The sequence below is a fragment of the Geotrypetes seraphini genome, chromosome 8, assembly GCF_902459505.1.
Source record: "Geotrypetes seraphini chromosome 8, aGeoSer1.1, whole genome shotgun sequence".
Taxonomy (NCBI): domain Eukaryota; kingdom Metazoa; phylum Chordata; class Amphibia; order Gymnophiona; family Dermophiidae; genus Geotrypetes; species Geotrypetes seraphini.
This window is the reverse complement of record NC_047091.1, coordinates 113,961,207-113,987,635: the sequence shown is the minus strand read 5'-3', so window position 1 is coordinate 113,987,635 and position 26,429 is coordinate 113,961,207. Positions and strand designations below refer to the sequence as shown.

Here is a 26,429-nt window from a genome sequence, read left to right as displayed (position 1 = left end):
CCATATGAGCCAAAGCTCTGAGTAAACGAACTTACCAAAAAAAACCTGCAAGCATGTTTGTCTGTAAAGCGTATGAGGATCGGATAAAAGGAGGGCATAAGCAATTTTAATAATACAGCCTTGATAGTGAGAAAGCCAAGGTTGCTGAAATATGTATCTTAAATAAAAGAGATGTAAGCCAAAGCTACGAGCAATGAGTTATACTGAAAAACCTGCCAGCTTGATTGTCTATAAGATACATAATGATCGGAAGAGCAGAGGGCATAGAAAATTTAATAAAACAGCCTTAGGAGTCAAAAAACACACAAAACAACCAAAAACCAAAAGTTGCTAAAAAATGTGGCCTAAGCAGAAGCACCAGATGTGTGGCGATATGTATAGACTGACACAATGAATTGCAATACAACCTGAGGGGTGAAATGTAACATAAAATATAATGTGCAGCTTGCCCAGATGAATAATAAAGCTGCCTTAAAAGTTTTAAAGAGCCATAAAGGCTAAAACGTCAAACGGACAAAAATGTATGAAGAGGACATACCAAATGCCTGTGTGTTACACCAAGAGTCGCTGCCAAAAACCAAATCACTCAAAAGCAGAAAATGAAAAAAGTGCTGCAAAACTGTTGTGATTTTAAAGAAACCTGACTGTAACATGAATAGAAACGATTGGTAGATAGACTCAGGAGACGCCAGGGTTGACGCATAAGGCGTTTGTGAAACACTGTACTAAGCAGTAAACTGAAAACATGTTTGGAGAAGATATTTCTTCACTCAACATGTAATTAAATTCTGGAATTTGTTGTCATGTAATGTGGTGAAAGTAGTTAGCTTAGAAAGGTTTAAAAAAGGTTTGGAAATCTTAGAAAGGTTTAAAAAAGGTTTGGATAATTTCCTGAAAGAAAAGTCCATAAGCCATTATGATTAATTTGGGAATATCCACAGCTTATTTTTAGGATAAGTAGTAGAAAATCTGGTTATCTCTTTTGGGATCTTGCCAGTTACTTGTGACCAGGATTGACAATTCTTATGTTCTAAAGGGAAATTTGTAACCTTTACTGCATTGTATGATCTTTATAAGATGCACAGCAGGGGTTTTGTTTGGATATTAGCAATTAAGGAATCATTTGAACGATAGTGGGGGGAGATAAGGAGCTGAGGGGTTAGAGGAGTTTTTTTTTTATGCACTCTGCCTGGGAGTGGGGGAAGGAATTATATCAAAGCTAAACGATATGCTGTTACACCAGCTTGGTTCATGACCCGTACATATTCAAGAGTGGGAAAAGGATTTAGATGGGACCCTGAGAGAGGATGAATGGGACAGTGTTTGCTGACATGGTAAAAATGTCCATTTCAGCTACCGTAATTTAGTGGAGAAGGCCTGTAAGGTATTAAGTATTATTTATATGTTGGTGATATTGTGGTAGCAGGGAACATTCCTGCATATGTGGTGGGACTGCATTGGTGTGAAAGATTTTTGGCATTGATATATTCAATTGATGGAAGAAATCTTGGGAATTCAGCTGGAAAAAAACTGGACTTTTTCTGTTATATGGGGGGAGGGGATTGGAAGCAAGGGATTGGAAGCTAATGCAATATTTTATGGTGGCAGTAAGGTGCAAAATAGCAGTCTGCTGCAAAGGACCCAGAGGGCCTAGCTAAGAGAACTATTCTAACAGAGTACTTTGCAGCTGAATGAATTAGCAGCCTTAAAATTTGGCTTCTTTGACCTTGGTCTCTGCTTCTGTTTTCATGGAGGGTCACTACACTGGTTTTTTTTTTTCTGGTATACTACCCTTCTGATGGTGATTCCCTTAGGGATAAGACACAGGTCTAGAATAGGTAGTGGCTTCAATTAGGGTAACTTGGCATGACCTAAATGGCACGGGGTGTGATGTAGTTCAGTCCACCTTGGTCATAAAATCTAAATGGCAAGAGCCAAGAAGTAATAAATCACAGTTGACACCATGCCAAACTAGTGGTAATAAAATGTAAGTAGCACTTGTCAGGAATAAATTATAGCGGTGTATTTTTTATTATAATGAGCTCATGACCCTGCCCTGTTAAGATCTGGGAGGTGAGGTCATATAAACCACAAATCATAGGATGGTGGTGCCATGATTTTAACAATGTTCTGGAATTAAAACAAATTTTTTTGCATATATTTATACCATAGTGGGTTATTCAGATCTTTTGAGTAAAGTTCATAGAGTTTGATGAGCAAATATTGTCCTTTAGTCTTTTGTATATATTATAAATAATGATGTCATTTTGTCTTAATTGTTTTTACCTTACTTAAATGTATTATGAATGTAAGCCGCTTTGAAATTTTGAAAAGGCAGGATAACAAAATTTAAATAAACTTGAAACTTGAAACTAGATGCAGATAAATAACAAAATTTGTATATGGAATTTTGGAAATAGAGTTTTGTTTTTAAATATGTAGTATGCAATTGATACCATTTTGGCTGTACTGTATATCTTGACATTGTTGGGAAATAAAGCCAAGACTTATAGAAATATCTTGAATGTAACCTGATGAAAATCCTTTGGTTTTACTAAATGGAGAATAATCATACAAGTAGTTACAAGATCTACCCACATAGTTATTCTCCATTTAGTAAAAACTAGTATGTATGTATATGTGTGTTTATATATGTATATATACATTTTTATATATGTGTGAGGGCTGACTGAACCCTGCCGGAGTTTCCATTCTCAAGTCAGGCATCCCTGCAGCCACCACCCAGCATTTGCCGATATCGGGAGGGGAGGTCCTCTCTCCCGGGATTTAAACAGCTGTGAGCCGCGGAAATCAGAGGGCTGACTGAACCCTGCTGGAGTTTCCACTCTCAAGTCAGGCACCCCTGCAGCCACCACCCGGCATTTGCCGATCGGGAGTGAAGGTCCTCTCTCCCGGAATTTAAACAGCTGTGAGCCATGGAACGTGGCCCATGGACGCATGCCCAAGTCCGTGTGGCAAAGGGGCAGGACATGCCCCTTTTGAGCCCTTTGGAGCCGAGAGAAATGAGGAGCAGGTGGGAAAAAACTGTGGACAAAAGGAAGGCTTAGGTTGTTTCCTCTTCTAATATAATGGGTCCAATGGATTGCCACATTTGCCCGGTCTTTGGGACATCTATTGAAGGTAAGATTGATGTGCAATCCCAATCTGCCTCTCTCTCATCCGGCAAACCCAGGCCTCCACGTCAACCTGGCTTAACTTTATTAGAGAAGGACAATTCCATCTGCACAATAGGTTCAGATTCAACTTTTGTACAACTGACTGAGCTGGACCCAAAAAGGGCCTCAATGGGAAAACAATCTGTTTTGATATCTCCTGTTTCAATGCCTACAGCACCTATTATTAGGCACGAGATGGGTGATAAAATTGTTACGCTTCAAGATGTCTGGACTGTAGTGAATAGAATAAAAAATTCATTACAGGGCATAGTAATAAAGCTTTGTCAATTTTCAACTGAAATAACAAGTAAAGTGGCTGAACAAGAAACTCAATTGGCTGTAATGGAAAAGAAAATAGATAAATTGGAAGCATCTGTTTCTGTAATGCAATCTTGTGCTGCATCTAATGTGAAGGATAATACTTTATTACAATGTTCTTCAACCTTTTTACACCTATGGACCGGCGGAAACAAAATAATTATTTCATGGACCAGCAAACTACCAAGACTGGAATTTAAAAAAAACCCATCTCCGCAAGCTCAGTAAACATCTGATCCTATCCGTACAAACCTCAAATAGTTATGATTTTATATTGAACGTATTTTTATTAAAGTATAAAGAATATTCTGTATAATTGCCATTTTATAAATACAAATAATACAGAGCAAGGATCAACAAAACCCCCGTCTCCCCTCCCCTTTACATATATCCCCTCTACTATCAAGAAAACCGAATAAGCCAAATTATGACAGAATGGTACACAGAAATATCATGCTAACAGAATACTGCAGTCACACATGACAGGAATAGTGTTAGGGGAGTGCAACTAGGGCAACTTCCCCCTGGTCAGAGAGAGCCCCCAGTTATGTCAAACACCAGCTCTAGCAAGATACATATTTCAAATCTGATATATTCTAATCACAAGATAGAAATAAAATTATTTTATCCCAGGACAAGCAGATAGCATATTCTCTACATGTGGGTGACGTCACCGACGGAGCCCTCTAGTGGATGTTTTCGCAAGCAGACTTGCTTGAAGACCTTCAAGCTTGCAATTGGCCCGAGCATGCGCATGCCTCTCCCGCCCGGTCTAGGGCATGCGTCTCCTCAGCGTGTCCTCAGTTCTCTGTTTTTTGCGGAGCCAGAAGCACTGCTCCCTTGCTTCACGCGATATCGTTATCCCTCTTGCACCGTGGCTTGTTTAGTTAGTTTGATTTGAGTCGCTGTGCTCGCGACTGTGTTTTTTCTTTCTTTTTGTTTTTTTCAGTTCGTAATCTTTTTGACCGGGTTCCCGGTCTTACTCTGGCCGTCTTTTTTCTTATGTCCCGGCCTCGTTCCGGGTTTAAAAACTGTACCAAGTGCAACCGGGTTATCTCCATCACTGACCCTCATCGTTGGTGTGTGGAGTGCCTGGGTGCAGAGCACCGCGCTGAGTCGTGCCCTCGTTGTACGACTTTGCAACCGCGGGCTCTTCGTAGGAGGCCAAGATTCTCCAACTCTTTGGCCTCATGGATCCTACGGGACAGGCCTTGAGCTCGGCCTCGGCCCTCGTTGGGCGCATCAGCCTCGAAGTCATCGGCCTTGGAATCCCCGTCGGCCTCGAAGGCTCTGGCCTCGGCCCCTCCTGTTACTCCGGCCTCGGGTAAGTCTCCTTATTCCACCTCAGGTGTGCCGGCAAAGAAGCCTACCTCCGAGTCTCATGTCAGTGCCGCCTCATTGGCATCTTCGAGACATCACTCTAAGCGTGCCTCCTCACGTAGGGAATACTCTTCCTTGAGGTCTCCCCCGAAGGAGTGCACTGTTGCACCTAAGACCTAACCATCCTTGGTCTCGGTGCCTATGTTCGAGGACATGTTTAAGGTTATTCTTACCACGCAGCTTTCCTCGGTGGTGAGCCAGCTGGTCCCAACTTCGACACCTCTGACCTCGGTCTCGACCCAGTCTCGGTCTGACCAGCCTGAGCGTCCCCTCGTTTCTCGAGGCTCTGTCCGCAAGACTCGCCAGGTTCCCTCGAGCGATTCTTCATCCCCTGAGTCACCTGTAACTTTTCGGGGATCCAGGCCAGGGGGCCGTTTTTCCCCCGCTACTTTGTCGAGGTTTGCCCCTCCTAAAAAGCCCGGTCTTCTTCGCCCCTTTGGGGCAGGTCTCCGACCATGAAACCTTCTAGACACACGCTTGTCCTCGAGTTGGACTCTGGGTTGTGTTCCCAATTGAGGCAGCTACCAGCCCCTAAGGGGTCTTCTTTGAAGACGGTGGAGGAATTTTCCTTTACCCTGTCTTCCCTGAGGCGTCGCCAGCTAATTCCTCGGACCCTGGGGTCTTCCCCGGCCCACCTGGCACAGGGTCGTTCCTTGACGCCCCCCAGACACGTTAATAGAGCCTCTTCAGGCTCCCATTCGCGGGACTCCGAGGCCCCGGCTTACTACTCGAGGGAAATTTCTCCCTCTCTCTCGGCTGCCCCCAGATCTCGCTCAGGTCTCCTCCAGAAGATGAGTATTCTTCTCAAAACTCCTCCTCTACTCGTTTCATCTCTGACATGGGTAGGGCCTTGAAACTGGACCTCCAGTCTGAGTCCCGTTATACCCGGGAATATCTGGAGGAGATGGGTGTTGATTGTCCGCCCCGCGAGGCGTTGCGCTTGCCATTGCACCAGGTTCTCCGGCAAACCTTTCTCCGGAACCTGGAGACTCCCTGTGCGGTCATGGCCGTTCCTTCCAAGTTGGAGTCCCATTACCGGATGATTCCGGTTTAGGGGTTTGAAAGTTCTCAGCTTTCTCATCAGTCCTTGGTGGTTGAGTCTTCCTTGAAGAAGTCCAACCCCTCTAAGGTTTACGCTGCCGTCCCTCCAGGCCGGGAGGGCCGTACAATGAATTGGCCCTAGCACCAGGGTTCGGTGCTGGGGCCAATCCTGTTCAATATGTTTGTGAGTGACATTGCTGAAGGGTTAGAAGGAAAAGTGTGCCTTTTTGCAGATGATACCAAGATTTGTAACAGAGTAGACACCGAAGAGGGAGTGGAAAATATGAAAAAGGATCTGCAAAAGTTAGAGGAATGGTCTAATGCCTGGCAACTAAAATTCAATGCAAAGAAATGCAGAGTAATTCATTTGGGGATTAATAATAGGAGGAGAGAAGCTGATTTGCACTGACGGGGAGAGGAACCTTGGGGTGATAGTATCCGAAGATCTAAAGGCAAAAAAACAGTGTGACAAGGCAGTGGCTGCTGCCAGAAGGATGCTGGGCTGTATAAAGAGAGGCGCAGTCAGTAGAAGGAAGAAGGTGTTGATGCCCCTGTACAGGTCATTGGTAAGGCCCCACTTGGAGTATTGTGTTCAGTTTTGGAGACCGTATCTGGTGAAGGACGTAAGAAGACTTGAGGCGGTCCAGAGGAGGGCGACGAAAATGATAGGAGGCTTGCGCCAGAAGACGTATGAGGAGAGACTGGAAGCCCTGAATATGTATACCCTAGAGGATAGGAGAGACAGGGGAGATATGATTCAGACGTTCAGATACTTGAAGGATATTAACGTAGAATAAAATCTTTTCCAGAGAAAAGAAAATGGTAAAACCAGAGGACATAATTTGAGGTTGAGGGGTGGTAGATTCAGGGGCAATGTTAGGAAATTCTACTTTATGGAGAGGGTAATGGATGCCCGGAATGTACTCCCGAGAGAGGTGGTGGAGAGTAAAACTGTGACTGAGTTCAAAGAAGTGTGGGATGAACACAGGATTTAGAATCAGAAAATAATATTAAATATTGAACTAAGGCCAGTACTGGACAGACTTGCACGATCTGTGTCTGTATATGGCCGTTTGGTGGAGGATGGGCTGGGGAGGGCTTCAATGGCTGGGAGAGTGTAGATGGGCTGGAGAAGTCTTAACAGAGATTTCGGCAGTTGGAACCCAAGCACAGTACCGGGTAAAGCTTTGGATTCTTGCCCAGAAATAGCTAAGAAGAAAAATTTAAAAATTTAAATTGAATCAGGTTGGGCAGACTGGATGGACCATTCGGGTCTTTATCTGCTATCATCTACTATGTTACTATATTACTTAGCCGGCCAGGTTGACTGCATACATGGGATTGTATAAAAGTGAATCCTATCTTTATGCGGTAACCCGTAGTCTGTTAAATGCCACATTTAACCAGCTATGTGCCAATGGGGCTCCGGGGTTTATTCACGGTACTTCTTGGTTCCCAAATGGACCTGAGACCTGCGCCTTATCCTGGATCTGCGGAAGCTGAACAAGTTCCTGGTTCGGGAAAAGTTCTGCATGCTTTCGCTTCCCATTTTGTATCCCTTGATGGACGAGGAGGACTGGTTGTGTTCCCTAGACCTGAAGGAAGCCTACACTCACATTCTGATACATCCGGCTTCCCGACAGTTTCTCCGCTTTCTGTTGGGAGACATCCACTTGCAGTATTGGGTCCTCCCTTTCGGGCTTGCGTCATCCCCATGGGTCTTCACAAAGTGCCTCGTGGTGGTCGCGGCGGCACTGCGGTCGCAGGGCCTTCGTCTTCCCGTACCTCGACGATTGGCTTATCAAAGCCCCATCAAGGGAGGGGGTTATTTCAACGACCCATCAGACTATTATCTTCCTTCAGCATCTGGGGTTCGAGATCAACTTCCCCAAGTCTCAGTTGTGCCCCTCTCAGTCCCTGCAGTTTATCGGGGCAGTGCTTGACACGGTCTGGCTCCGGTCATTTCTGCCTCCGCCTCGACAGGATGTCCTCCTGCGGCTGATTCGGCTGGTGTCTCGGCAGACTTTGGTCTCGGCCAAGCAGATGATGATCCTCCTGGGACACATGGCCTCCACCGTTCACGTTACGCCTTTTGCCCGGTTGCATCTTCAGGTTCCTCAGTGGACTCTGGCATCTCAGTGGCGGCAGGATCGGGATCCTGCTTCTCAGCACATTGCGGTGACTTCCTCCTTGAAATGCTCTCTCCGTTGGTGGGCCAGCTCTTCCAATCTGTCCAGAGGTTTGCTCTTTCTTGTACCCCCGCATCAGAAGGTTCTGACGACGGACTCCTCGGCGTACGCTTGTGGAGCGACCTCGACAGCCTTCGGACTCAGGATCTTTGGTCGAGTGCGGACCGTCGCTGCCATATCAACCTGCTGGAGCTCCGGGCCATTTACAATGCTGTGGTGGCTTTTCGTTATTTGCTGCAGGATTGCGTGGTCCTGGTGCATAAGGACAACTAGGTGGCGATGTATTATATAAACAAGCAAGGTGGTACGGGTTCCCTGTCGCTTCGCAGGGAAGCCCTTCGTCTTTGGCAGTGGGCATTGCGCCACAACATCTTTCTTCGGGCGGTGTATATTCAGGGCACGCAGAATTGCCTGGTGGACAAGTTGAGTCGCCTTCTTCAGCCGCACAAATGGTCGCTCCATTCTCAAATTCTGCGACAGATATTTGTTCGGTGGGGAACACCACAGGTAGATCTATTTACTTTGCCCCTCAATCACAAGTTACCTTGATTCTGCTCGAGGATGTTCTCCCCGGATCCTCTCGAGGCGGATGCTTTCCTTCTCGATTGGACGGGGGGGGGGGGGTTTCCTCTATGCGTTTCCTCCCTTTCCTCTGATTCTCAGAACACTGGTGCATCTCAAGTCGGGGCGCACCACCATGATCCTGATAGATCCTCGGTGGCCCCGGCAGCTGTGGTTCTCCCTGCTCCTCCAGCTCAGTGTCAGGGAGCCTCTGCTTTTACCTGTGTTTCCTTCTCTGCTGTCTCAGAGTCGGGGTTCGCTGTTGCATCTCAATCTGCAGTCTCTGCACTTAACAGCTTGGTTCCTTTCCACGTGCCTCCCTCCTTCGGTTTCTCTCAGTCGGTGAGGGATGTTCTCGAGGCCTCTAGGAAGAGCTCCACTCAATAATTATATTCTCAGAAATGGACCAGATTTGCGGCGTGGTGTGCTGAACAACACTTGGAACCACCCTCAGCCTCCTTGTCTTCCGTTCTGGATTATCTGTTCCACTTGTCTCAGTCTGGCCTTAAATCGACATCTATTCGAGACCACCTCAGTGCCATTGCTGACTTTCATCAGACGCTTGATGGGAAACCGCTCTCTGTCCATCCGTTGGTTTCCCACTTTATGAAGGGCCTCTTCAATGTTCATCCTCCCCTCAAGCCCCCTCCGGTGGTTTGGGATCTTAATGTGGTTCTGGCTCAATTGATGAAACCTCCATTTGAGCCCATGGATAAGGCTCCTCTGAAGTATCTCACGTGGATGGTGGTGTTCCTGGTTGCTCTCGCGTCTGCCCGCAGAGTCAGTGAGTTGCAAGCTCTGGTTGCGGAACCGCCTTTTATTGTATTTCATCGTGACAAGGTGGTCCTTCGTACTCATCCTAAGTTCTTGCCTAAGGTGATTTCGGATTTCCACCTCAACCAGTCCATTGTTCTTCCGAAGCTCCACTCTCATCCTGGGGAGGTGGCGCTTCACATTCTTGATTGTAAAAGGGCGTTGGCCTTTTACTTGCGATGCACCGAGTCTCATCGGACGGCTCCTCAACTTTTCATCTTCTTTGATCCTAATCGGTTGGGCCGTCCTGTTTCCAAGCGCACCTTATCCAACTGGTTAGCTGCTTGTATTTCCTTTTGCTACGCTCAGGCAGGTCTCTCGCTGCAAGGTCGGGTCACAGGGCATAAAGTCCGAGCGATGGCGGTGTCTGTCGCTTTCTCAGAGCCACGCCTATTGAGGAGATCTGCAAGGCTGCCACTTGGTCTTCAGTTCATACCTTCACCTCTCGCTACTGTCTGGATGCCCTTTCCAGGCGCGACGGCCAATTTGGCCAGTCGGTTTTGCGTAATCTGTTTGCCTAAATTGCCAACTCTCCCTCCATCCCTCTTTTTTAGTTAGTTTGGAGGTCATCCACATGTAGAGAATATGCTGCCTGCTTGTCCTGGGATAAAGCACAGTTACTTACCGTAACAGGTGTTATCCAGGGACAGCAGGCAGATATTCTCGCAACCCTCCCGCCTCCCTGAGGTTGGTTTCTTTGCTAGCTATCTGAACTGAAGACCACGAGGAGGCGCCCTCTAGTGGAGCAGGAAGGCACATGCATGTGTGGGCAGCACTAGCAAACATTGAGATCTTCAATCAAGTTTGCTTGAAAAGCTGTCCGCGACGGGGCTCCGTGGATGACGTCACCCACATGTAGAGAATATCTGCCTGCTGTCCCTGGATAACACCTGTTACGGTAAGTAACTGTGCTTTCTAAGTTTCACATCAACCAATCCAGGGAGCCCCCATTCTCACCCTGGAGAAATGGCTTTGCATTCTCTTGATTGTAAGCGTGCACTGGCCTTCTACTTGAAGCGCACCGCTCTGCATCGTTCTGCTCCCCAGCTGTTTCTCTCTTTCGACCCTAATCGTTTGACTGCCACGAGTTCCCGTAGTCTCTCGAGACTACGGCGGGAGCTCACGACAGCCATTTCGTATTGGCGATCTACATGGGGCAGGAGCGTAGGAAGATCGCTCCTGCCCCGAAAGCCCGCTAGACCACCAGGTAAGGCTAGGATGCCAGGGGGAAGGCAAAAATATGGTGGTATTTTTCCCCCCTCCCCCCCAAAAATCACGATTATGTGAAATCGCGAGAGCGGAAACCGCAAATGGGGAAGGGGAAGTGTATTTTGGATCTCAAGAGTGTCAATAGAACGCTCCGGGTTCCGTCTTTTCGTATGGAAACCCTGAAGTCCGTAATTCTTGCTGTCCAACCTGGGGAATTTCTAACTTCTCTTGATCTGATGGAGGTATATCTGCATGTTCCCATTCAAGCCTCCCATCAACGATTCCTTTGTTTTGCGATTTTGGGAGAGCATTATCAGTTTTGTGCACTTCCCTTTGATCTAGCTATGTTGCCGCACACCTTCACCAAGATTATGGTAGTGGTGGCAGCCGCCTTGCACAAGGAGGGCATTCTGGTGCACCCCTATCTGGACGATTGGTTGATTCGAGCAAAGTCATTGCAGGAGAGCTCCTGGGTTATGGCTTGAGTTGTGGCGTGTCTTCAGTCCCTGGGCTGGGTGGTCCAGAAGCCAGTTGATTCCTTCTCAGCACTTGGAGTATCTTGGCGTTCTTTAACACCAGCTTGGGTAGAGTTTTCCTTCCAGAGGCCAGGGTGTGCAAATTGCAGATGAAGATTTGCTCTCTGATGCTTTCCCAATGTCAGAGAGTGTGGTCTCACCACAAACAGACCCTTCATATTGATCTTCTAGAGCTGCGAATGTTAGAGAACTGAAGAATAATCCCTATGGGACCCCCTCCCCGAAGACCCCGGGGACATTACCAAAGGACATAAAAACATGTCAAGCTAAGAAAAACAAGTTTCTGGGTAACTTCATCTTTAACAAGGCATCTCAGAACACTTTGAAATGAGAATGCTGTCTGTGTGTGTTATGGGGAAATTTCCTCAAGCTGGAACTGCTTATCAAGATAAGGCACACACTGACTGAAGCAAAAAGGAAAGAAGAATTTGCAATACAGCTGACCAGTTGAAGTACAGAGACCCATGAGGTGCTGAAGATGATGTATGAGACCCTCCAACACTATAAGACTGTCTAGCTTGTGGTTTCCAGACATGGTTCTTTATATTCCCTGTTGCCAAGAACCTAGCTTGGCAAAGTATGGACAACAAACCGGGCATGAGGGCTAAGGCACACATGAACATATGTGAATCTGCAAAAAAAACCCTGGCAAGCCAGTCTCACTGACAGTTGCCAACCACAGGTGTGGTAATTTCAGTCTAAACTTGAGAACATTTCTGAAATATCTTTGCAAATCAGATGACCTTCATGCACAGCACAGATAACCTCTGGAAAGCCCCCCCCCCCCCCCCCGATAAGAAGTGTGTTAGTCCTAAGATAAGTTAAGTGGTTTTTGACCATCAACCCAATCTGATAATGACATAATGACATCCCCCTTTTTCCTTGCCTCCTTCTCTGACCTCGACATACCTCCAGACTCTTCGACTCCTCCAATCTTGTTAGCCACTATATGGTTTAACAAAACAGATCACTCAATCTAACTAATTATCCTGTCTTCGTTACTCCTCACACTAATTGCCTATGCCCTTCCATATCGATCTTCGCTGTATGTAACACCGCTGTATGTAACTTGCAGTAAATGTAACTTCAATGTAAATGTAACCTTGATGTAAAAATAATGTCGCTGTAAATGTAGCATCGCTGTAAATGTAACTTCGCTGTAAATGTACAGTCTCTTCATCTGTTAACCGCATAGAACTTCCATGGTATTGCGGTATACAAGAATAAAGTTATTATTATTATTATAAATGGTAAATTGCTTCAAAGACATACGCAAATGCTAATGATTTTCATGTCAATTAGGGACATAGCCAATTATATGTATCTGTAACCACTGAATTAATTTTGCTAATGATGCTTACCAATCAGCAGAAACTTAGTGCAATTGTAATGCAAGGCCAAGAAAGGTATAGCAATAGATTGCTATAAGGAAGTAGACACGGTAAGTCTGCACACTGCAGGTGTGAGCATTACTTTCTACTCCACACTGATTGCTGTACTAATTTTCTGTTCCCTTCTGTATGCTGGTATTTACTTTATAAATAAATTCATATATCTAAGCAACAGCATTCCATGTGTGGTCTGAGTCAGTTTATGGTAAGGGTCCCCAGCCTGCCCTTTCCAGAACACTCTCAAAATATTCCAGGACCACCTCCAACAGGTAGTCCTCATCTGTATGGACAAGCAGATTGCCATGTTCTGTTTGAACAAACAAGAAGGCATGAGATTTTATCCCCTTTGTATGGAGGCAATCGAGATTTTGAATTGGGCCAGTGCTCATGGGATTGTTCTCAGGGCAATTACCTTGGTAGGAAACCAGAATGTGTTAGCAGATAAGTTGAGCAGGCTTTTTTAGCCTCACGAATGGTGTCTGAATACAACAGCCTTGTGACTGATTTTCTCTCGATGGGGAGTACCAGATAGACTTCTTCATGTCCCCTCAGAAAAGCAAATGTCTACAACTGTGTTTCAGACTCTCTGCCCCCAGTTGCATTGCGGTGGAGGTCTTTCTACTTCACTGGGAGGACAAATTCCTCTATGCATTTCTTCTAATCCATCTTATAGGGAAAACTCTACTCAAACTTTGCCAAGATTGGAACATCATGATCCTTATAGCACCTCTTTTGCCATGCAAGGTTTGGTTTCTTCTAGAGCTCTCAATCAGGAAACCGTGGAAGCTGTTTTAAATTAGCAGTGTTGGAAACAGTTACAAAGTGTCCCTACTTCATCCCAACCCCCACTTGTTAGCAGTAACAGCATGGTTTATTTCATCAAAAAGATAAATGCTTTCTGCCTCTCGGCTGCAGTCTCTGCTTTTCATTGAAGCATCTAGGAAACCTTCCACTCATCTCTGTTATGTTTCAAGTGGACACGTGTTTCTTCCTGATGTGTGTTACATTCTCTGGACTGTCCATTTTTGTCCATCCTTGACTACATAAGAACATAAGCAATGCCTCCGCTGGGTCAGACCTGAGATCCATCGCGCCCAGCAGCCCGCTCACGCGGCGGCCAAACAGGTTCAGGACCTGCACAGTAATGTACCAGACTGGTTGTATTTGGAATGGCGGCTCCTGTTTCCTCTACATTTGTCTCATCTTATTGGTATAAATATGCCCAGGAAATATAAAAATAATAGAATTTTGTTGGATACTTGGAAAACCTTACGTTATGTTAGTAATTTATCACCAGACCCAATTTCCAAATCATTAAATCAATCCATTTGGGTAAACTCCAAGATCAAAATTGGCGGGTTTAAAATTGTTTGGAAGCAATGGATCATTGCAGGTATACAGACTTTAAATGATGTGATTATAAATGGATCATTGCTTAGTTTTTCACAATTGCAACATAAATTTGGTTTAAATAAGTCACAAAGTTTTAAATGGTTGCAATTGAAGCAGGCCATCCAGGAAGTGTTCCCTGAATGGAAAGTTCTTAATTCTCAGTATAGTCTGGAATTCCTGTGCTTTCAAGCGGATTTCTTGGGTCACCAAGCCGCACAGTGGTATAAATTGTTATATGGATATTTGAATAAAAAACAAAAAACTGTTCTTAGGGATATTTGGAGCTTGGGCAGCAGATTTCTGCCTCTCAAAGGCCACGTTTTTGGTCTTGGAGAATAAAAACTACAAGGGCAGCATCTATGAAACAGACTTGTTTTTTTTTTTTTTGTTGCATAGAGCTTTATGGACCCCAGTTCGTTTACAGAAGTTAGATAGTTCAAGATCCAATAGATGCTGGCATTGTGGTTTAGAAGCTGGGACATTAGATCATTTGATATTTTTCTGTCCCTATATAAATGCCTTTTGGAAATTAATTTGGCCCCAAATTAATTCATTGTTAGAAAATCTTGTTGCCCTTTCATATGATACTATATTATTTGGTACTTCAATGAGATTTAAAAGTCCAATTTCAGCTAATAATAATAAACTTCTATTAATATTAATAGGGGTTGCCATTCAGCAGATTACAGGGAATTGGAAAGATCATACTAAACTAAATTATACTTTTTGGTGGAACTCAGTGTGCCATATTTATAAAATGGAAAGGGTATTATGCAGCAAGGCAATTATAATAAGTTTTAAAAGATTTGGGAGCCATTGACTATTTATTCTAATGATCAGACATCTTAAACACCTGAATATTGGATAAGATAAAGAGGGGTGGGATTATGATTGATAATAATTGATATATGTTAAGTATTAGTATATGGGTTGGAGGGGTGGGTCTCTTTTATAAATATTTATTTGGAGTAATACAAACAAGAATGTCAAGTGATTAATTAATGTATTTCTGAATGATTATTGTACACTTTTTGAAATTTCTGAAAATGAATAAAGATTTATAAAAAAGAATCTGTCCCCTTTCAGCTTTTCCGAATGCCCTCTTGTTCTTTTATTATTTGAAATTTTGAAGAATCTGTCCCTCTCTACTCTCTCTATGCCCTTCATGATCTTGTAAGTCTCTATCATATCCCCTCTAAGTCTCCTCTTCTCCAGGGAAAAGAGACCCAGTTTCTCCAATCTCTCAGCGTATGAAAGGTTTTCCATCCCTTTTATCAGACATGTCACTCTCCTCTGAACCCTCTCAAGTAACGCCATGTCTTTCTTAAGGTACGGAGACCAATATTGGACGCAGTACTCCAGATGCGGGTACACCATCGCCCAATACAATGGCAGGATAACTTCTTTCATTCTGGTAGTAATACCCTTCTTGATTATACCTAGCATTCTATTCGCTCTCTTAGCGGCCGCTGCACACTGCGCCGTCGGTTTCATTGTCATGTCCACCATTACCCCCCAAGTCCCTTTCCTGGGTACTCTCTTTCAATAAGATCCCTCCCATTGTATAGTTGTACCTCAGGTTTCTGCTTCCCACATGCAATACTTTACATTTCTAAACGTTGAACTTCATCTGCCATCTCGTCGCCCATTCCCCTAGTTTGTTCAAGTCCCTTTGCAATTTTTCAGTCTTCCTTAGTCAGAGCTTCACTAAATAGTTTGGTGTCTTCCACAAATTTTATTATCTCGCACTTCATCCCTGTTTCTAGATCATTTTTGAATATATTAAACAGCAGCGGCCCAAGCACCTAGCCCTGCAGAACACCACTCGTGACCCTCCTCCAGTGTGAGTAGTGGTCCTTCACCCCTACCCTCTGTTTCCTACTCGCCAACCAGTTTCTGATCTGTGTATGTCTCCGTCCATCCCATGGTTCTTCAGTTTCCAGAGTAGACGTTCATGAGGCAGCTTGTCAAAGGCTTTTTGGAAATCTAGGTAACTATGTAATTCCTCTGTCCGTCCGTTTGTTAATTCCTTCGAAGAAGTGCAATAAGTTTGTTAGGCACGATCTCCCCCTGCAGAAACCATGTTGGCTGGTTATCAGAAGTTCGTTTCTTACCTCTCTAATTCTGGTTTAAAAACCAGTTTGGTTAGAGTTCATCTCTGTGCTATCGGTGCATTTCATTCTCATCTAAACAACAAACCTCTTTCTGTACATCTCTTAGTAGCTCATTTCATGAAAAGTCACCTTCTTAGGTGCCATCGACTCGTGCTCGTCCTATCAACTTGAAGAAATACAGATCTAAAAAGAAATCGGTTTTGTGCTAGTCCTATAAGGTCCTCCAGCATCATCCCCATGGTTGTTTTCAACGTGTCCAGCCATTTGATTGTAGGTTGCCGTCTTCGCCTGGTTCCTTTGATCTTTCCAAACTTGATGTTCTCCTCCAATGATCTTTCTCTTCTGACAGTATGACAAAAATAAGACAGTTGTAATTTCATCATTTGGGCTTCTAGTGACATAGCAGGTTGATCTCTTCCAGAATCAATTTGTTAGTTCTTTTGATGGTCCACAGCATGCATAAAATCCTTCTTCAAAACCAAAGCTCAAATGAGTCAATCATCTTTCTGTCTTGTTTTCGTAGTGTCCAGCTTTCACATCCATAGTTGACAACTGAGAAAATGAGTGCATGGACAAGTCTGATCTTCATTTGGAGTGTTATTTCCTTTGAATACTTTGTCAAGAGCGTTTATTGAAGAGTGACCAGGTGCTATTCTGCGGAGTATTTTTTCCCTGCTAGTTGTTTCTTTGTTTACAAAAGAGCCCAGGAGATTGAAATCCTTTACAACTTCTATTCTATTGCCTTCATGCTCAAAATCTTCATCATTTTCAGTGTTCATGATATTCGTCTTGTTTTACTAATCCTGTGTTATGACTTTCGGCTTTGACTTATCTCAGTAGATACAACATGTCGTCTTTGCTGATGTGATGAGCGCAGGTTGTTTATATTTCGGCCACCAACTTTGAAGTCAACACTCTTTGTCTTCCCAATTTGCTTTTCTGAAGATGTCTTCACCATAAAGGTTGAACAGGTAAAGTGATGAGATGCATCCTTGTCTGACGCCATGTTTAAAAAAAAAAAGTCTATTCCACACATAACCACCTACCAAGCCGCCTCCTGTGTCTTGGGATATTAACGTAGTTCTCTCTGCTCTTACGAAATCTCCCTTTGAGCCACTTATAACTTGCTTCCTCAAACTACTCACTTGGAATGTCATTTTCCTCCTAACCCTCATGTCTGCATGTCATTTGAGTGAACTTCAAGCCCTGGTGTCAGATCCTCTCTATACAATCTAATCTGATCTGAATTTCTGTATCGCATTTATGCAATACAGGTTCTAGGTGATTTACAAGCGAAGAGTCTCATACATAAATATGTGGAATTACATTTCCATTATTTGCTACGTGTATCTTGCAAGATTACATGGGATTTACAGTAAAGAGACTTATATAAAATATCGGGAGTTACATTTACATAGTATGCTTAGTATTACATAGTTTGATTAGTATATTTAGCAAGTTTACATTGTAGATTTCAGGTACAAGTTCAAGGTACTTTACAAGCAGGAGATCTGCACAGGGAGGTGGAGAGTTCTTAGCAAAAAATAAGAAAACATTATAAGAAGATTTCAGGTATAAGTTCAAGACATTATGCAAACAAGAAATCTGTACAGAGATCTGAAGAGTTTCTGTGGCATTTGTAGCATGGAATGTTGGTACTCTTTGGGTTTTGGCCAGGTACTAGTGACCTGGATTGGCCACTGTGAGAACGGGCTACTGGGCTTGATGGATCGTTGGTCTGACCCAGGAAGGCTATTCTTATGTTCTTAGTATGCTAGAGTACAGCTTGTAAGATTAGTTAGAAACAAGGATCTATCATGACGGGGTAGTCACTTGAACACATCCAAAATTCCTCCCTAAACTACTCTCAGAATTCCACCTCAACAAATCCATCATTTTGCCTGTTTTCTTTCCAAAGCCACATTCCCATCCTGGAAAAGCAGTCCTTCACCTTTTGGATTGCGAGTGTAGTCTGGCATACTATCTGGACTGCACTATACCGCATAGAAGGTCCTCCCAGCTCTTTGTCACCTTTGATCCTAATCAGATAGGAGTTGCTATTTCTAAAAGAACTATCTCCGCTTGGCTAGCAGACTGTTTCTCCTTCAAGTATACTTAGGCTGGGTTGATACTGCAACGCCGTGTAACAACTCACAATGTATGAGCTATGATTGCCTCAGTAGCTCATTTCTGCTATACATCTGTTGAAGACATCTGCGAAACGGCTATCTGGTCCTCAATATGTATGTTTACCTCTCAATTGTTTAGAACACAACTCCAGAAGAGACAGTTGGTTTGAGTAAGCAGTTCTGCAGAATCTATTTACGTAAGTCAACTTTCCCTCCAACCCTGTAGATTTTTGCCAGACTTCTGTATATTCAATGTTAAATCTCTTCCAGAGACATGATCCTTGACAGCTTAGGAGTCCCACATGTGAGAATATTATGCCTGCTTGCCTTGGAGAAAGCAAAGATACTTACCTGTAGCAGGTGTTCTCTGAGGACATGAGGCATATATTCTCACAACCAGTCCACCTCCCCTAGTTGGCTTCTTAACTTTTTGTTACTGAGCTACAGGTCTCATGAGCTGACATCGAGTGGGAAGACACTGGCACACGTGCAGTATGGGCACTACCTAAAGATTTAAAATGACAGTGCACATGGCAGTGTCTGTACTGGGTTCCATGGATAACGTCACCCACATGTATACAGAGTACTTATTTGTAGCTGAATGAATCGGCAGCCTTAAAATTTGGCTTCTTTGACCTTGGTCTCTGACTCTGTTTTCATGGAGGGTCACTACACTGTTTATTTCTGGTATATGACTGCTGTTCTCGGAGAACACCTACTACAGGTAAGTATCTTTGCTTTTAATGGGACACCTATTTGAGAAGCCCAAAATGGGCCTTTATTAAGGCAACATAAGTGCCTATGTGACTTTGTTATAGATTCCTAGAACCAGGCCCAGTCATGTGTGAATGCCCACAGATATCTTTACAGTTTATGAAAAAGATATTAATGTTTGTGTGTGCTCTGTTTTTCATATTTTTTATATATTGTGCACATATATCACAATTCCATGCCCTCCACACCCAAACTACAACCTAAGTTGTACATACAGATTGCATAGAGCTAAGAACATCAATTTTTAAATATGTAGGTTATACATTTTTAAAATCTTTTAATTCACCCATTTTTTCCACCATATTTAGTTGCACTTTTCTTTAAAAACCATTTTTGAAAACAAAAAAGGGTTGAACAATGAAAATCTTTGTAATAATAACTTTATTTTTGTATATTGTAATACCACAAACAGTTCAGAGTGGTTTACAGAGGAAGAGACTGTATACAGATGGCGATATTACAAAAAAACTTTCAAAATTACATTAGCATGGTAAGAATGATTGCCTTAGAGCAGTGATTCTCAGCCCACTCCTTGACACATCCAGCCAGTTAGGTTTGTAGGATAAAAGGGAAAGGGGATGGGACTTGATATACCCCTTTTTCTGTGTGATTACAATCAAAATAGTTTACGTATTTTAGACTTAGACAAGTACTTTGTACCTGGGGCAATGAAGTGTTAAGTGACTTGCCCAGAGTCACAGGGAGCTGCAGTGGCAATTAAACTCACAAACTCAGGGTGCTGAAGCAGCTGCTCTAACCACTAGGCAACTCCTCCACAATGAATATACATGAGAGATATTTCCATGCACTACCTCCTTGGTAAGTGGATCTAACTATACATGTTCACTGTGGGTATCCTGCAAACCTGCCTGGGTGGGGAGCCCTGGCTTAGGTTGAATCAGTTTGGGTAAGGGGCTTGAATACTAATGCTTTAAGTCTCCTTAAATATTATTTAGACAAGCAAGTTAAAAAAATCAGAAACGATAATATACTGTTGTGAAAGTTTGGGGATAACAGCATTTGTCATTCTTTTTCTCTTCAGCTCATTCACATTACAGTGGTTGATACTGCTATTGTCTTTCCGCATCGGCTGGGTTTGCCATACAAACGAGCACTAAAAACACTGATGGCAGAGCACCTCAAGCGTATCATCCAAGATAATGGTTAGTCATTTGGGGAAGTGTGGGGGACAGTGAGCTAGCTTTAGTAAAACTGTATTAGGAAACTTTGAAAAGCTGTCTGAGATAGCGTCCCTCAGAAGACCATAAATGAGGGGTGTGGGGGTTGTGGAATTGGATTATCTCTTATACACAGAAAAATGAAAGCAACATTTTGTAGATTTATTTTTAAACTTGTTATTGATGATAGTGCCAGTCAATAATAACAAATAAGATATTATGAATAACCTTAAAAAGTATAGCATATAACCACACATTCCCATTATTGATCATTTTTCATTGAAATATAGAAACTGAGGCCTTCAGCGTGACATGGGGTTGAAACTAAACTGCATCATCATTATACTATGCATTGCATTGGGGGGAGGTTTGAATACTAGGCAAACCATTAATGTATGGCTCTCTTGCTGACTGCTATTTTGACTCATTGGGCACGATAGGTGCTCTTCTCTGTGCTTGTCTTTCTTGCTGATTCTCTCTTTTTATTTTGTTTTCTCAGCTCTCGGGGGGGGGGGGGGGGGGGGAGATGGAGGTGCAGGTGGATATTCTGGTTGTTGGTTCTTTGTTCTGTGATACCTGCATGGTGGATTCACTGGGCATATATCTTGTGCTGTTTGTTGTTGACTTCTGTAGTCAGTTGTTGACCTTTGCAGTGTATTTTGGTATGATTTCTACTCAATAAAATCTTTTTAAAATTAAAAAAAAAAAGAAATATAGAAACTGAGAAACATGATTTCTTGAACTGTTTCTTCTGCAGGTTCTTCTGCACATTTCTCAGTACTTGCTAAATTCTTGGGTTCTATGTCAATTGCAATTTCACTGGAACATAAGATATTATCCCAACATAAGACTATTATCCCATCCAGTCTGCCCATCTGCAGCATCCACTATCTCCTCCTCTCCCTATGAGTTTGCATGTGTCTGTCCCATGTTTTTTTGAATTCAGACAGTCTTTGTCTCCACCATCTCTACCAGGAGATTTCTCACACATCTACCAGGAGATTATTCACACATCTACCACCCTTTCCGGAGCTTCTTTTCAAATAAAAGAGACTCACTTCAGGGGCATTTATGCCACATAAGTATTTAAATGTCTGTCATACAAGGGTCATTACATAAATAATGCACAGATTGGCAACATTGGGGAGTGGATAATGCAATTGCAGTAAACCTTGTTTCACTTTCACTTCAGTCCTTGAAGCAGCAGGATGTGTGCTTAGGAGCTATGTAGTGTACATAGTGTAGCTGTGACAAGTGTGGGAAATGGGTACTGTGTCTGTTGAGGTCGTACATTAAGATTGAAACTCTATGTGCATTACGTGAAGTTTGTGGTGAGTTAACAGTGGACTGTAGTACAGTTTCTTGGTGGGAAACTCATTTTCGGAGTGGACGTGTGAGCATAGATGATGATTAAAGGCCAGGAAGGTCGAAATCAACAACCGATGAACGATGTGTGAAAGTCGTGGCTGATGCTTTTGAACAAGATCATCGTGCGACATACGAGGAACTTTCTGAAACCACAGGATTCCACCGACATCAGTATACCAAATTTTGATAAATGATTTAAAGAGAAAAATTTCTGTGCGATGGGTCCCCCCACTTCTTGACTGTTGAACAGCAGCAGACACGCCTGGACAATGCAACCGTGCTGAAACAAAGATTCGACGTTGAAGGTCAGGCATTCTTGAATCGCACTGTTACTATTGATGAAACGTGGGTCAGAGACTTTGAGCCAGAGCTGAAATCACAGTCCAATGAGTGGAGAGCTCCATCTTCCTCGCGACCAAAATATTTCAATGAGCTCAATCAAAAGTCAAACAAATGATGATTTTTGCTTATGATCAAGAAGGCATCATTATCACAAACAAAGTTCCATGTGAAAGAAGTGTCACAGCAGTGTATTATTGTGATTTTTTGCAAAAAATGCGCAGAAAAATGCATAAAACCCAACCTCAGTTGCTCTTGGTTGGGCCACTCATTCTTCATGACAATGCTCGTCCGCACATAGGGTATGTCATCATTGAAAAACTACGCGAATAAGGCTGGGAGATGTTACCTCATGCTCCCTACAGTCCAGACATGAGTCCACCAGACTTCGACCTTTTTCCAATGTTGAAACAACCTATTCGTGGACATAGTTTTATATCTCTGGAAGAGTTTTCTTCCGCCATTACCCGAGCCATTTGGCAACTGAATAAAAACGGTGTCTTGGATGGGACACAGTCATTGCAAAGCAGGGAGACTATATTGAAAGATTGTAAAGAAATACTTGAAAAAAACAAAATAAACATGTAAATAAAAGTGTGCATTATTTATGAAATGACCCTCATATCTCCCCTCTCCCACCTTTCCTCCAAAGTATCCCTTTACTCCTTCCTCTCTAACCACCCCCCATCCTCCTATCCTAACCCTTATAAAGTTATATATATAAAATATTCCTTGATTTGTAAGAAGTCATGTGCTCTTATGACCTTGCAAATAATTCTTCCAAATACCGAGTATCTTTCTTTCTCCTTGTTGTTTCCTTAGCCTTTGTTTTGTAAATTTAAAAGATACATAGAGAAAACTTGAAGGGAGGTGCCTGATCTCACTAGATCCCAGGCTTTACATTTTCAAAGTATCTTTTTAAGAGCAACAAAGTGAGTGGATGGAATGTCCCATCTTCTCTGTGTAACTGGTGCTTGTGTTTAATCTCGAAGGAACCCTGCTCACAGTCACTTCTGTCCTCTTTTCCTCTTCCCCTGCAGTGGAAGGTCATGACTCAAGTGAGGATGCCTGTTCTTGCATGGAACTGATGATCTGGAAAATCAAAGAAGATGCAAAAGTTAAAAGATGAGCTCATCCATCCACCTTGCTGTCTCTTTGCTCTTCTACCCAGGCCTCGTGGAGCAGTACAATAAAGTCGGAGAATGCTTGCTCTTCCCTTGCAGTAATACCAGTAGCACTTAGCTTTGTTACTTCTCCACAGTCCCATGAGGATCTTCCAGGACTGAAAAGGTCCTCATAAAAGATGCTGTATTTCTCTGGATTAGGAGGGTGCTCTTAACCCACGATGACCACTCTGCCTTCAGTAGTGAGTCAGGCAGTCCAGGGCAGCAGGTGAATATCATGGATGTACCACATAGAGAAAGAATGGTTTCCATGTGTCTGCTTCCAGGTGGGAGAGCTGAAAGTGCTTAATTATAAGCTCTCTTTTTTGTTAGTTTTAAGGGGAACAAAGATGGATATGTTTATTTAAAATGGAAAGTTGCATATCCTTGACCTCCTTACAGCCAAACAAAACTGAATGAAGAGCAAGTAAAATACAGAGCTATATGGATGATAGTGAGAACTGGGCAAGTGTCGTTGAGCACCACAGAATGTGCTCCAAGTGCTGGAGACTGTTGGTGGGACAGGTTTATCAGGTAGGAGTAGGGCGGTCTTAAAGGAAGACGAGGTCGAGTTAAAGTTTTTTGTTTTGGGGAGGGGTGAACAGATTTGCTAGATCTAGGAAACAGAATCATTATTCTTAGAAGCCATCCTTCCAAAACTAGTTTGAAACTGGAGAGGAAATGTGTATTTATAGGACCTGCTTCTAACTTGGAATGATTGTATGGACATCAGAGAACCTTACAAGAGAGGCCATAGCATCAGCTAAGAAAAAATAAAAAAATAGCAGAGTTCCTCTTCCAGGAGAAGGGTTGACTTCTTAAGTGCCATTCATGGAGGCTGCAGGAAAACGGGATACCCACACCCCCTCTCCTCAGTATTTCGATGCAGTATTCTCTGCAGGCTGTGACTATGGAAGACACAGCTGCATGGTATAATGAGGAATGAATGTAAATGGGTGCTCTGACATAGAGGAAGGAGAAAGCTTAGAGTAGGAGTCTGTGGCAGAATTAATTCAAAGTCCTGAGCCATTGGTCTAGGCCTGCATTGCTGCTGAATTTTATATGAAGCCTCAGTTGGGATTTTTCTATTAAAGGACAGGTTTTACTTTGGCACCTGAAATAGCTGATAGGACTAGTAATAGCCTTAAAGGAGGTTTTCAGCAGTAGATTGTGCTGTGGCTAACAGCCTTCAGGGAGCTTTTCAGTATCATGACCTGCCTTATTTCCAGCACAACAAAATTTGTACAAACTGACTTTTATATATGGTCTGTTGTAGTAAACTGATTTATCCCTAAGTTAACAATGACCTGTTAAGTTACAAGAGTCAGAGTGAAACCTCTTTCACACTAGTCTATTGATAATGAGTCATATTTTGTTTAATACTATAGTATTGCTTAATTATTTATATTCTTTTCCTGTTGCTTGATTTTCTGTATTGTCAACAGTCTCATTTTAAACCTGCAGGGGTTTTAAAAAAACAAACAAACAACAATAAGCAATGTCAATCTCCATCCTACCTCGAGTTTTGGCCCTGGCAGTTTTGTTTCTTTTTGTAAATGACAATGTGTGTGTCAAGTTGCTGTTGTGTTTTTGTATGGCAACAAAACAGTTCATATGAGCACATTATTACTTTCCTATGCCTGCAGCCCGTTTTACTTGAAGGACTTCTGATGAGCATGTATATACTGATTGTGTTGTGGGATTGCTCACTTGTTACAAGATTCTTTGCAGTAAGGGGGGGAGACCTCTGATATAAAACTCCTTGCTCCATTCAAGTTCTTCATATGTTTTCTTCAAAGAACTGAGACATCTCTGTAAAGTGATGGCTGGGTCTGAGACTGTACATCAAATCTATTTCTCTCTGTTCTGTAATTACTTTTCCAGTGCAATAGGTGTGTCATTCTGGACAACTGTGTTATCTCCCCAAGGCCGCAAGCCAAATGCAGAAAGAATCCACTCTGCTGCCAACTACAGTTTTTCCCTTGTGCACGTAAGCCTGAAGGAGTGTTTCTGTTCTGCTCTTCTCTGTTTTATTCGGGGGTTTTTTGGTGTTTGAGTGCTCAGAGCTTTCCAGTTTCTGTATTAGCTCTGCCCGCTTAGAAAAGAACCAGAATGTGGTCTGCAGCTGATAGACCGATCCCTGGTGGTACCTGTTAGCCAGCCTGCACATGTATTTTTGGAGCTCCGAGTTGTCCACATTTCTCCCTCACCTACTACTTAGGGGTTTGAGCGCAAGCTGTAAGGTGCCCCTAGGAGGCTCAGCAGTGTCTCACAGGGTCCTGGCTGCAATTTTACGCCTCCTCCCTTTCTGTAGCGCATTTGTCAGTCCGCAGGAGTGGATGTACAGTCAGACGCCGTGTCTGGCTGGCAGCCTGAAGATAAGCATTGAAGAAGTGGACACAACATGAGGCAGTGATTTTGTCTCATTCCAGCTACTGTACAGAGCTGAAGCAGGCTGCAGCACATTGCCAGCACAAGTCATAGTGAGTAATGCAACAGCATGTGAGGTGAATCGGGGGCAGTCTGAAAATTGCATTTTTAAGGGTTAATCAGGCAGCCTGCTTATCTGTATTCCAACCTATCAGTTCTAAGAAACAGGACCACATTTTGAAGAAGTTTGACAGAAGAGTGCTTCTTCATTATCTGGAAGTCACCAATGTCTTTAGACTTTCTGACCGTCTGTTTGTGCTGACTCATTCGATTAAGCGAGGTGCGCTCACATCTAAGGCCACAATTTCCTGATGGTTCAGTAAGGCTATTTCATCAGCGTACATTATCTGTGGGAAACAGTCCTCTGTTTCTTTTAAAGCGCATTCGACTAGAGGTGTAGCCTCATCATGGGCAGAGGCTAGGGCAGTCTCTCCAGTTGAGATTTTGTAGAGCTGCAACTTAGTGCACTCTACATACATTTATAAAGTTTTACAGGGTGGACGTTGTAGCAAGAGAGGACTCTGCTTTTGGGTCCTCAGTATTAAGGGCCAGTGCCCTAGATTTCTGATACTGCTTTTGTACGTCCCACTTGTCCAGAATGACACACCTATTGCACTAGAAAAAGAGGTTATGTCCTTACCTTGATAATATCTTTCCAGTAGATAGGTGTATCATTCTGGACCCCCCCAACCTGTCCTTCGTGCGCCTGTCTACTGTCTCGTTCTGTTCTTCTCCAAGTTTGTATCTTGGATGCCAGTCAACCCTTTGGGCCCTGAAGAATTTTGTATATGTTTATACAGAGGTACTATTTGAGCTCCTTTGTTGCTTCTGTTGGCTGTTCCTTGTTCATTGAGTGTTTGTATTATTATGTTTGAGCAGAACAGTTGATTTGTTTGGGAAATTTCCCATTGCTGTCCTTACTTCATAT

The 26,429-nt window shown here is 43.2% G+C and overlaps 1 protein-coding gene across 3 annotated transcripts in view; it reads left to right on the top strand.

The window, feature by feature from the left end:
• Positions 1-24,841, top strand: part of REXO1 (RNA exonuclease 1 homolog) — a 176,229-nt gene extending 151,388 nt beyond the window's left edge. For all 3 annotated transcript variants that reach the window (XM_033955063.1, XM_033955062.1, XM_033955064.1), the window contains 2 exons: positions 20,066-20,186; positions 22,949-24,841. In XM_033955063.1, the coding sequence (XP_033810954.1) occupies positions 20,066-20,186; positions 22,949-23,037 (210 nt within the window). In that variant the 3' untranslated portion in view covers positions 23,038-24,841. The remainder of the gene's footprint in view (positions 1-20,065; positions 20,187-22,948) is intronic.
• The last annotated feature ends 1,588 nt before the right edge of the window (positions 24,842-26,429 follow it).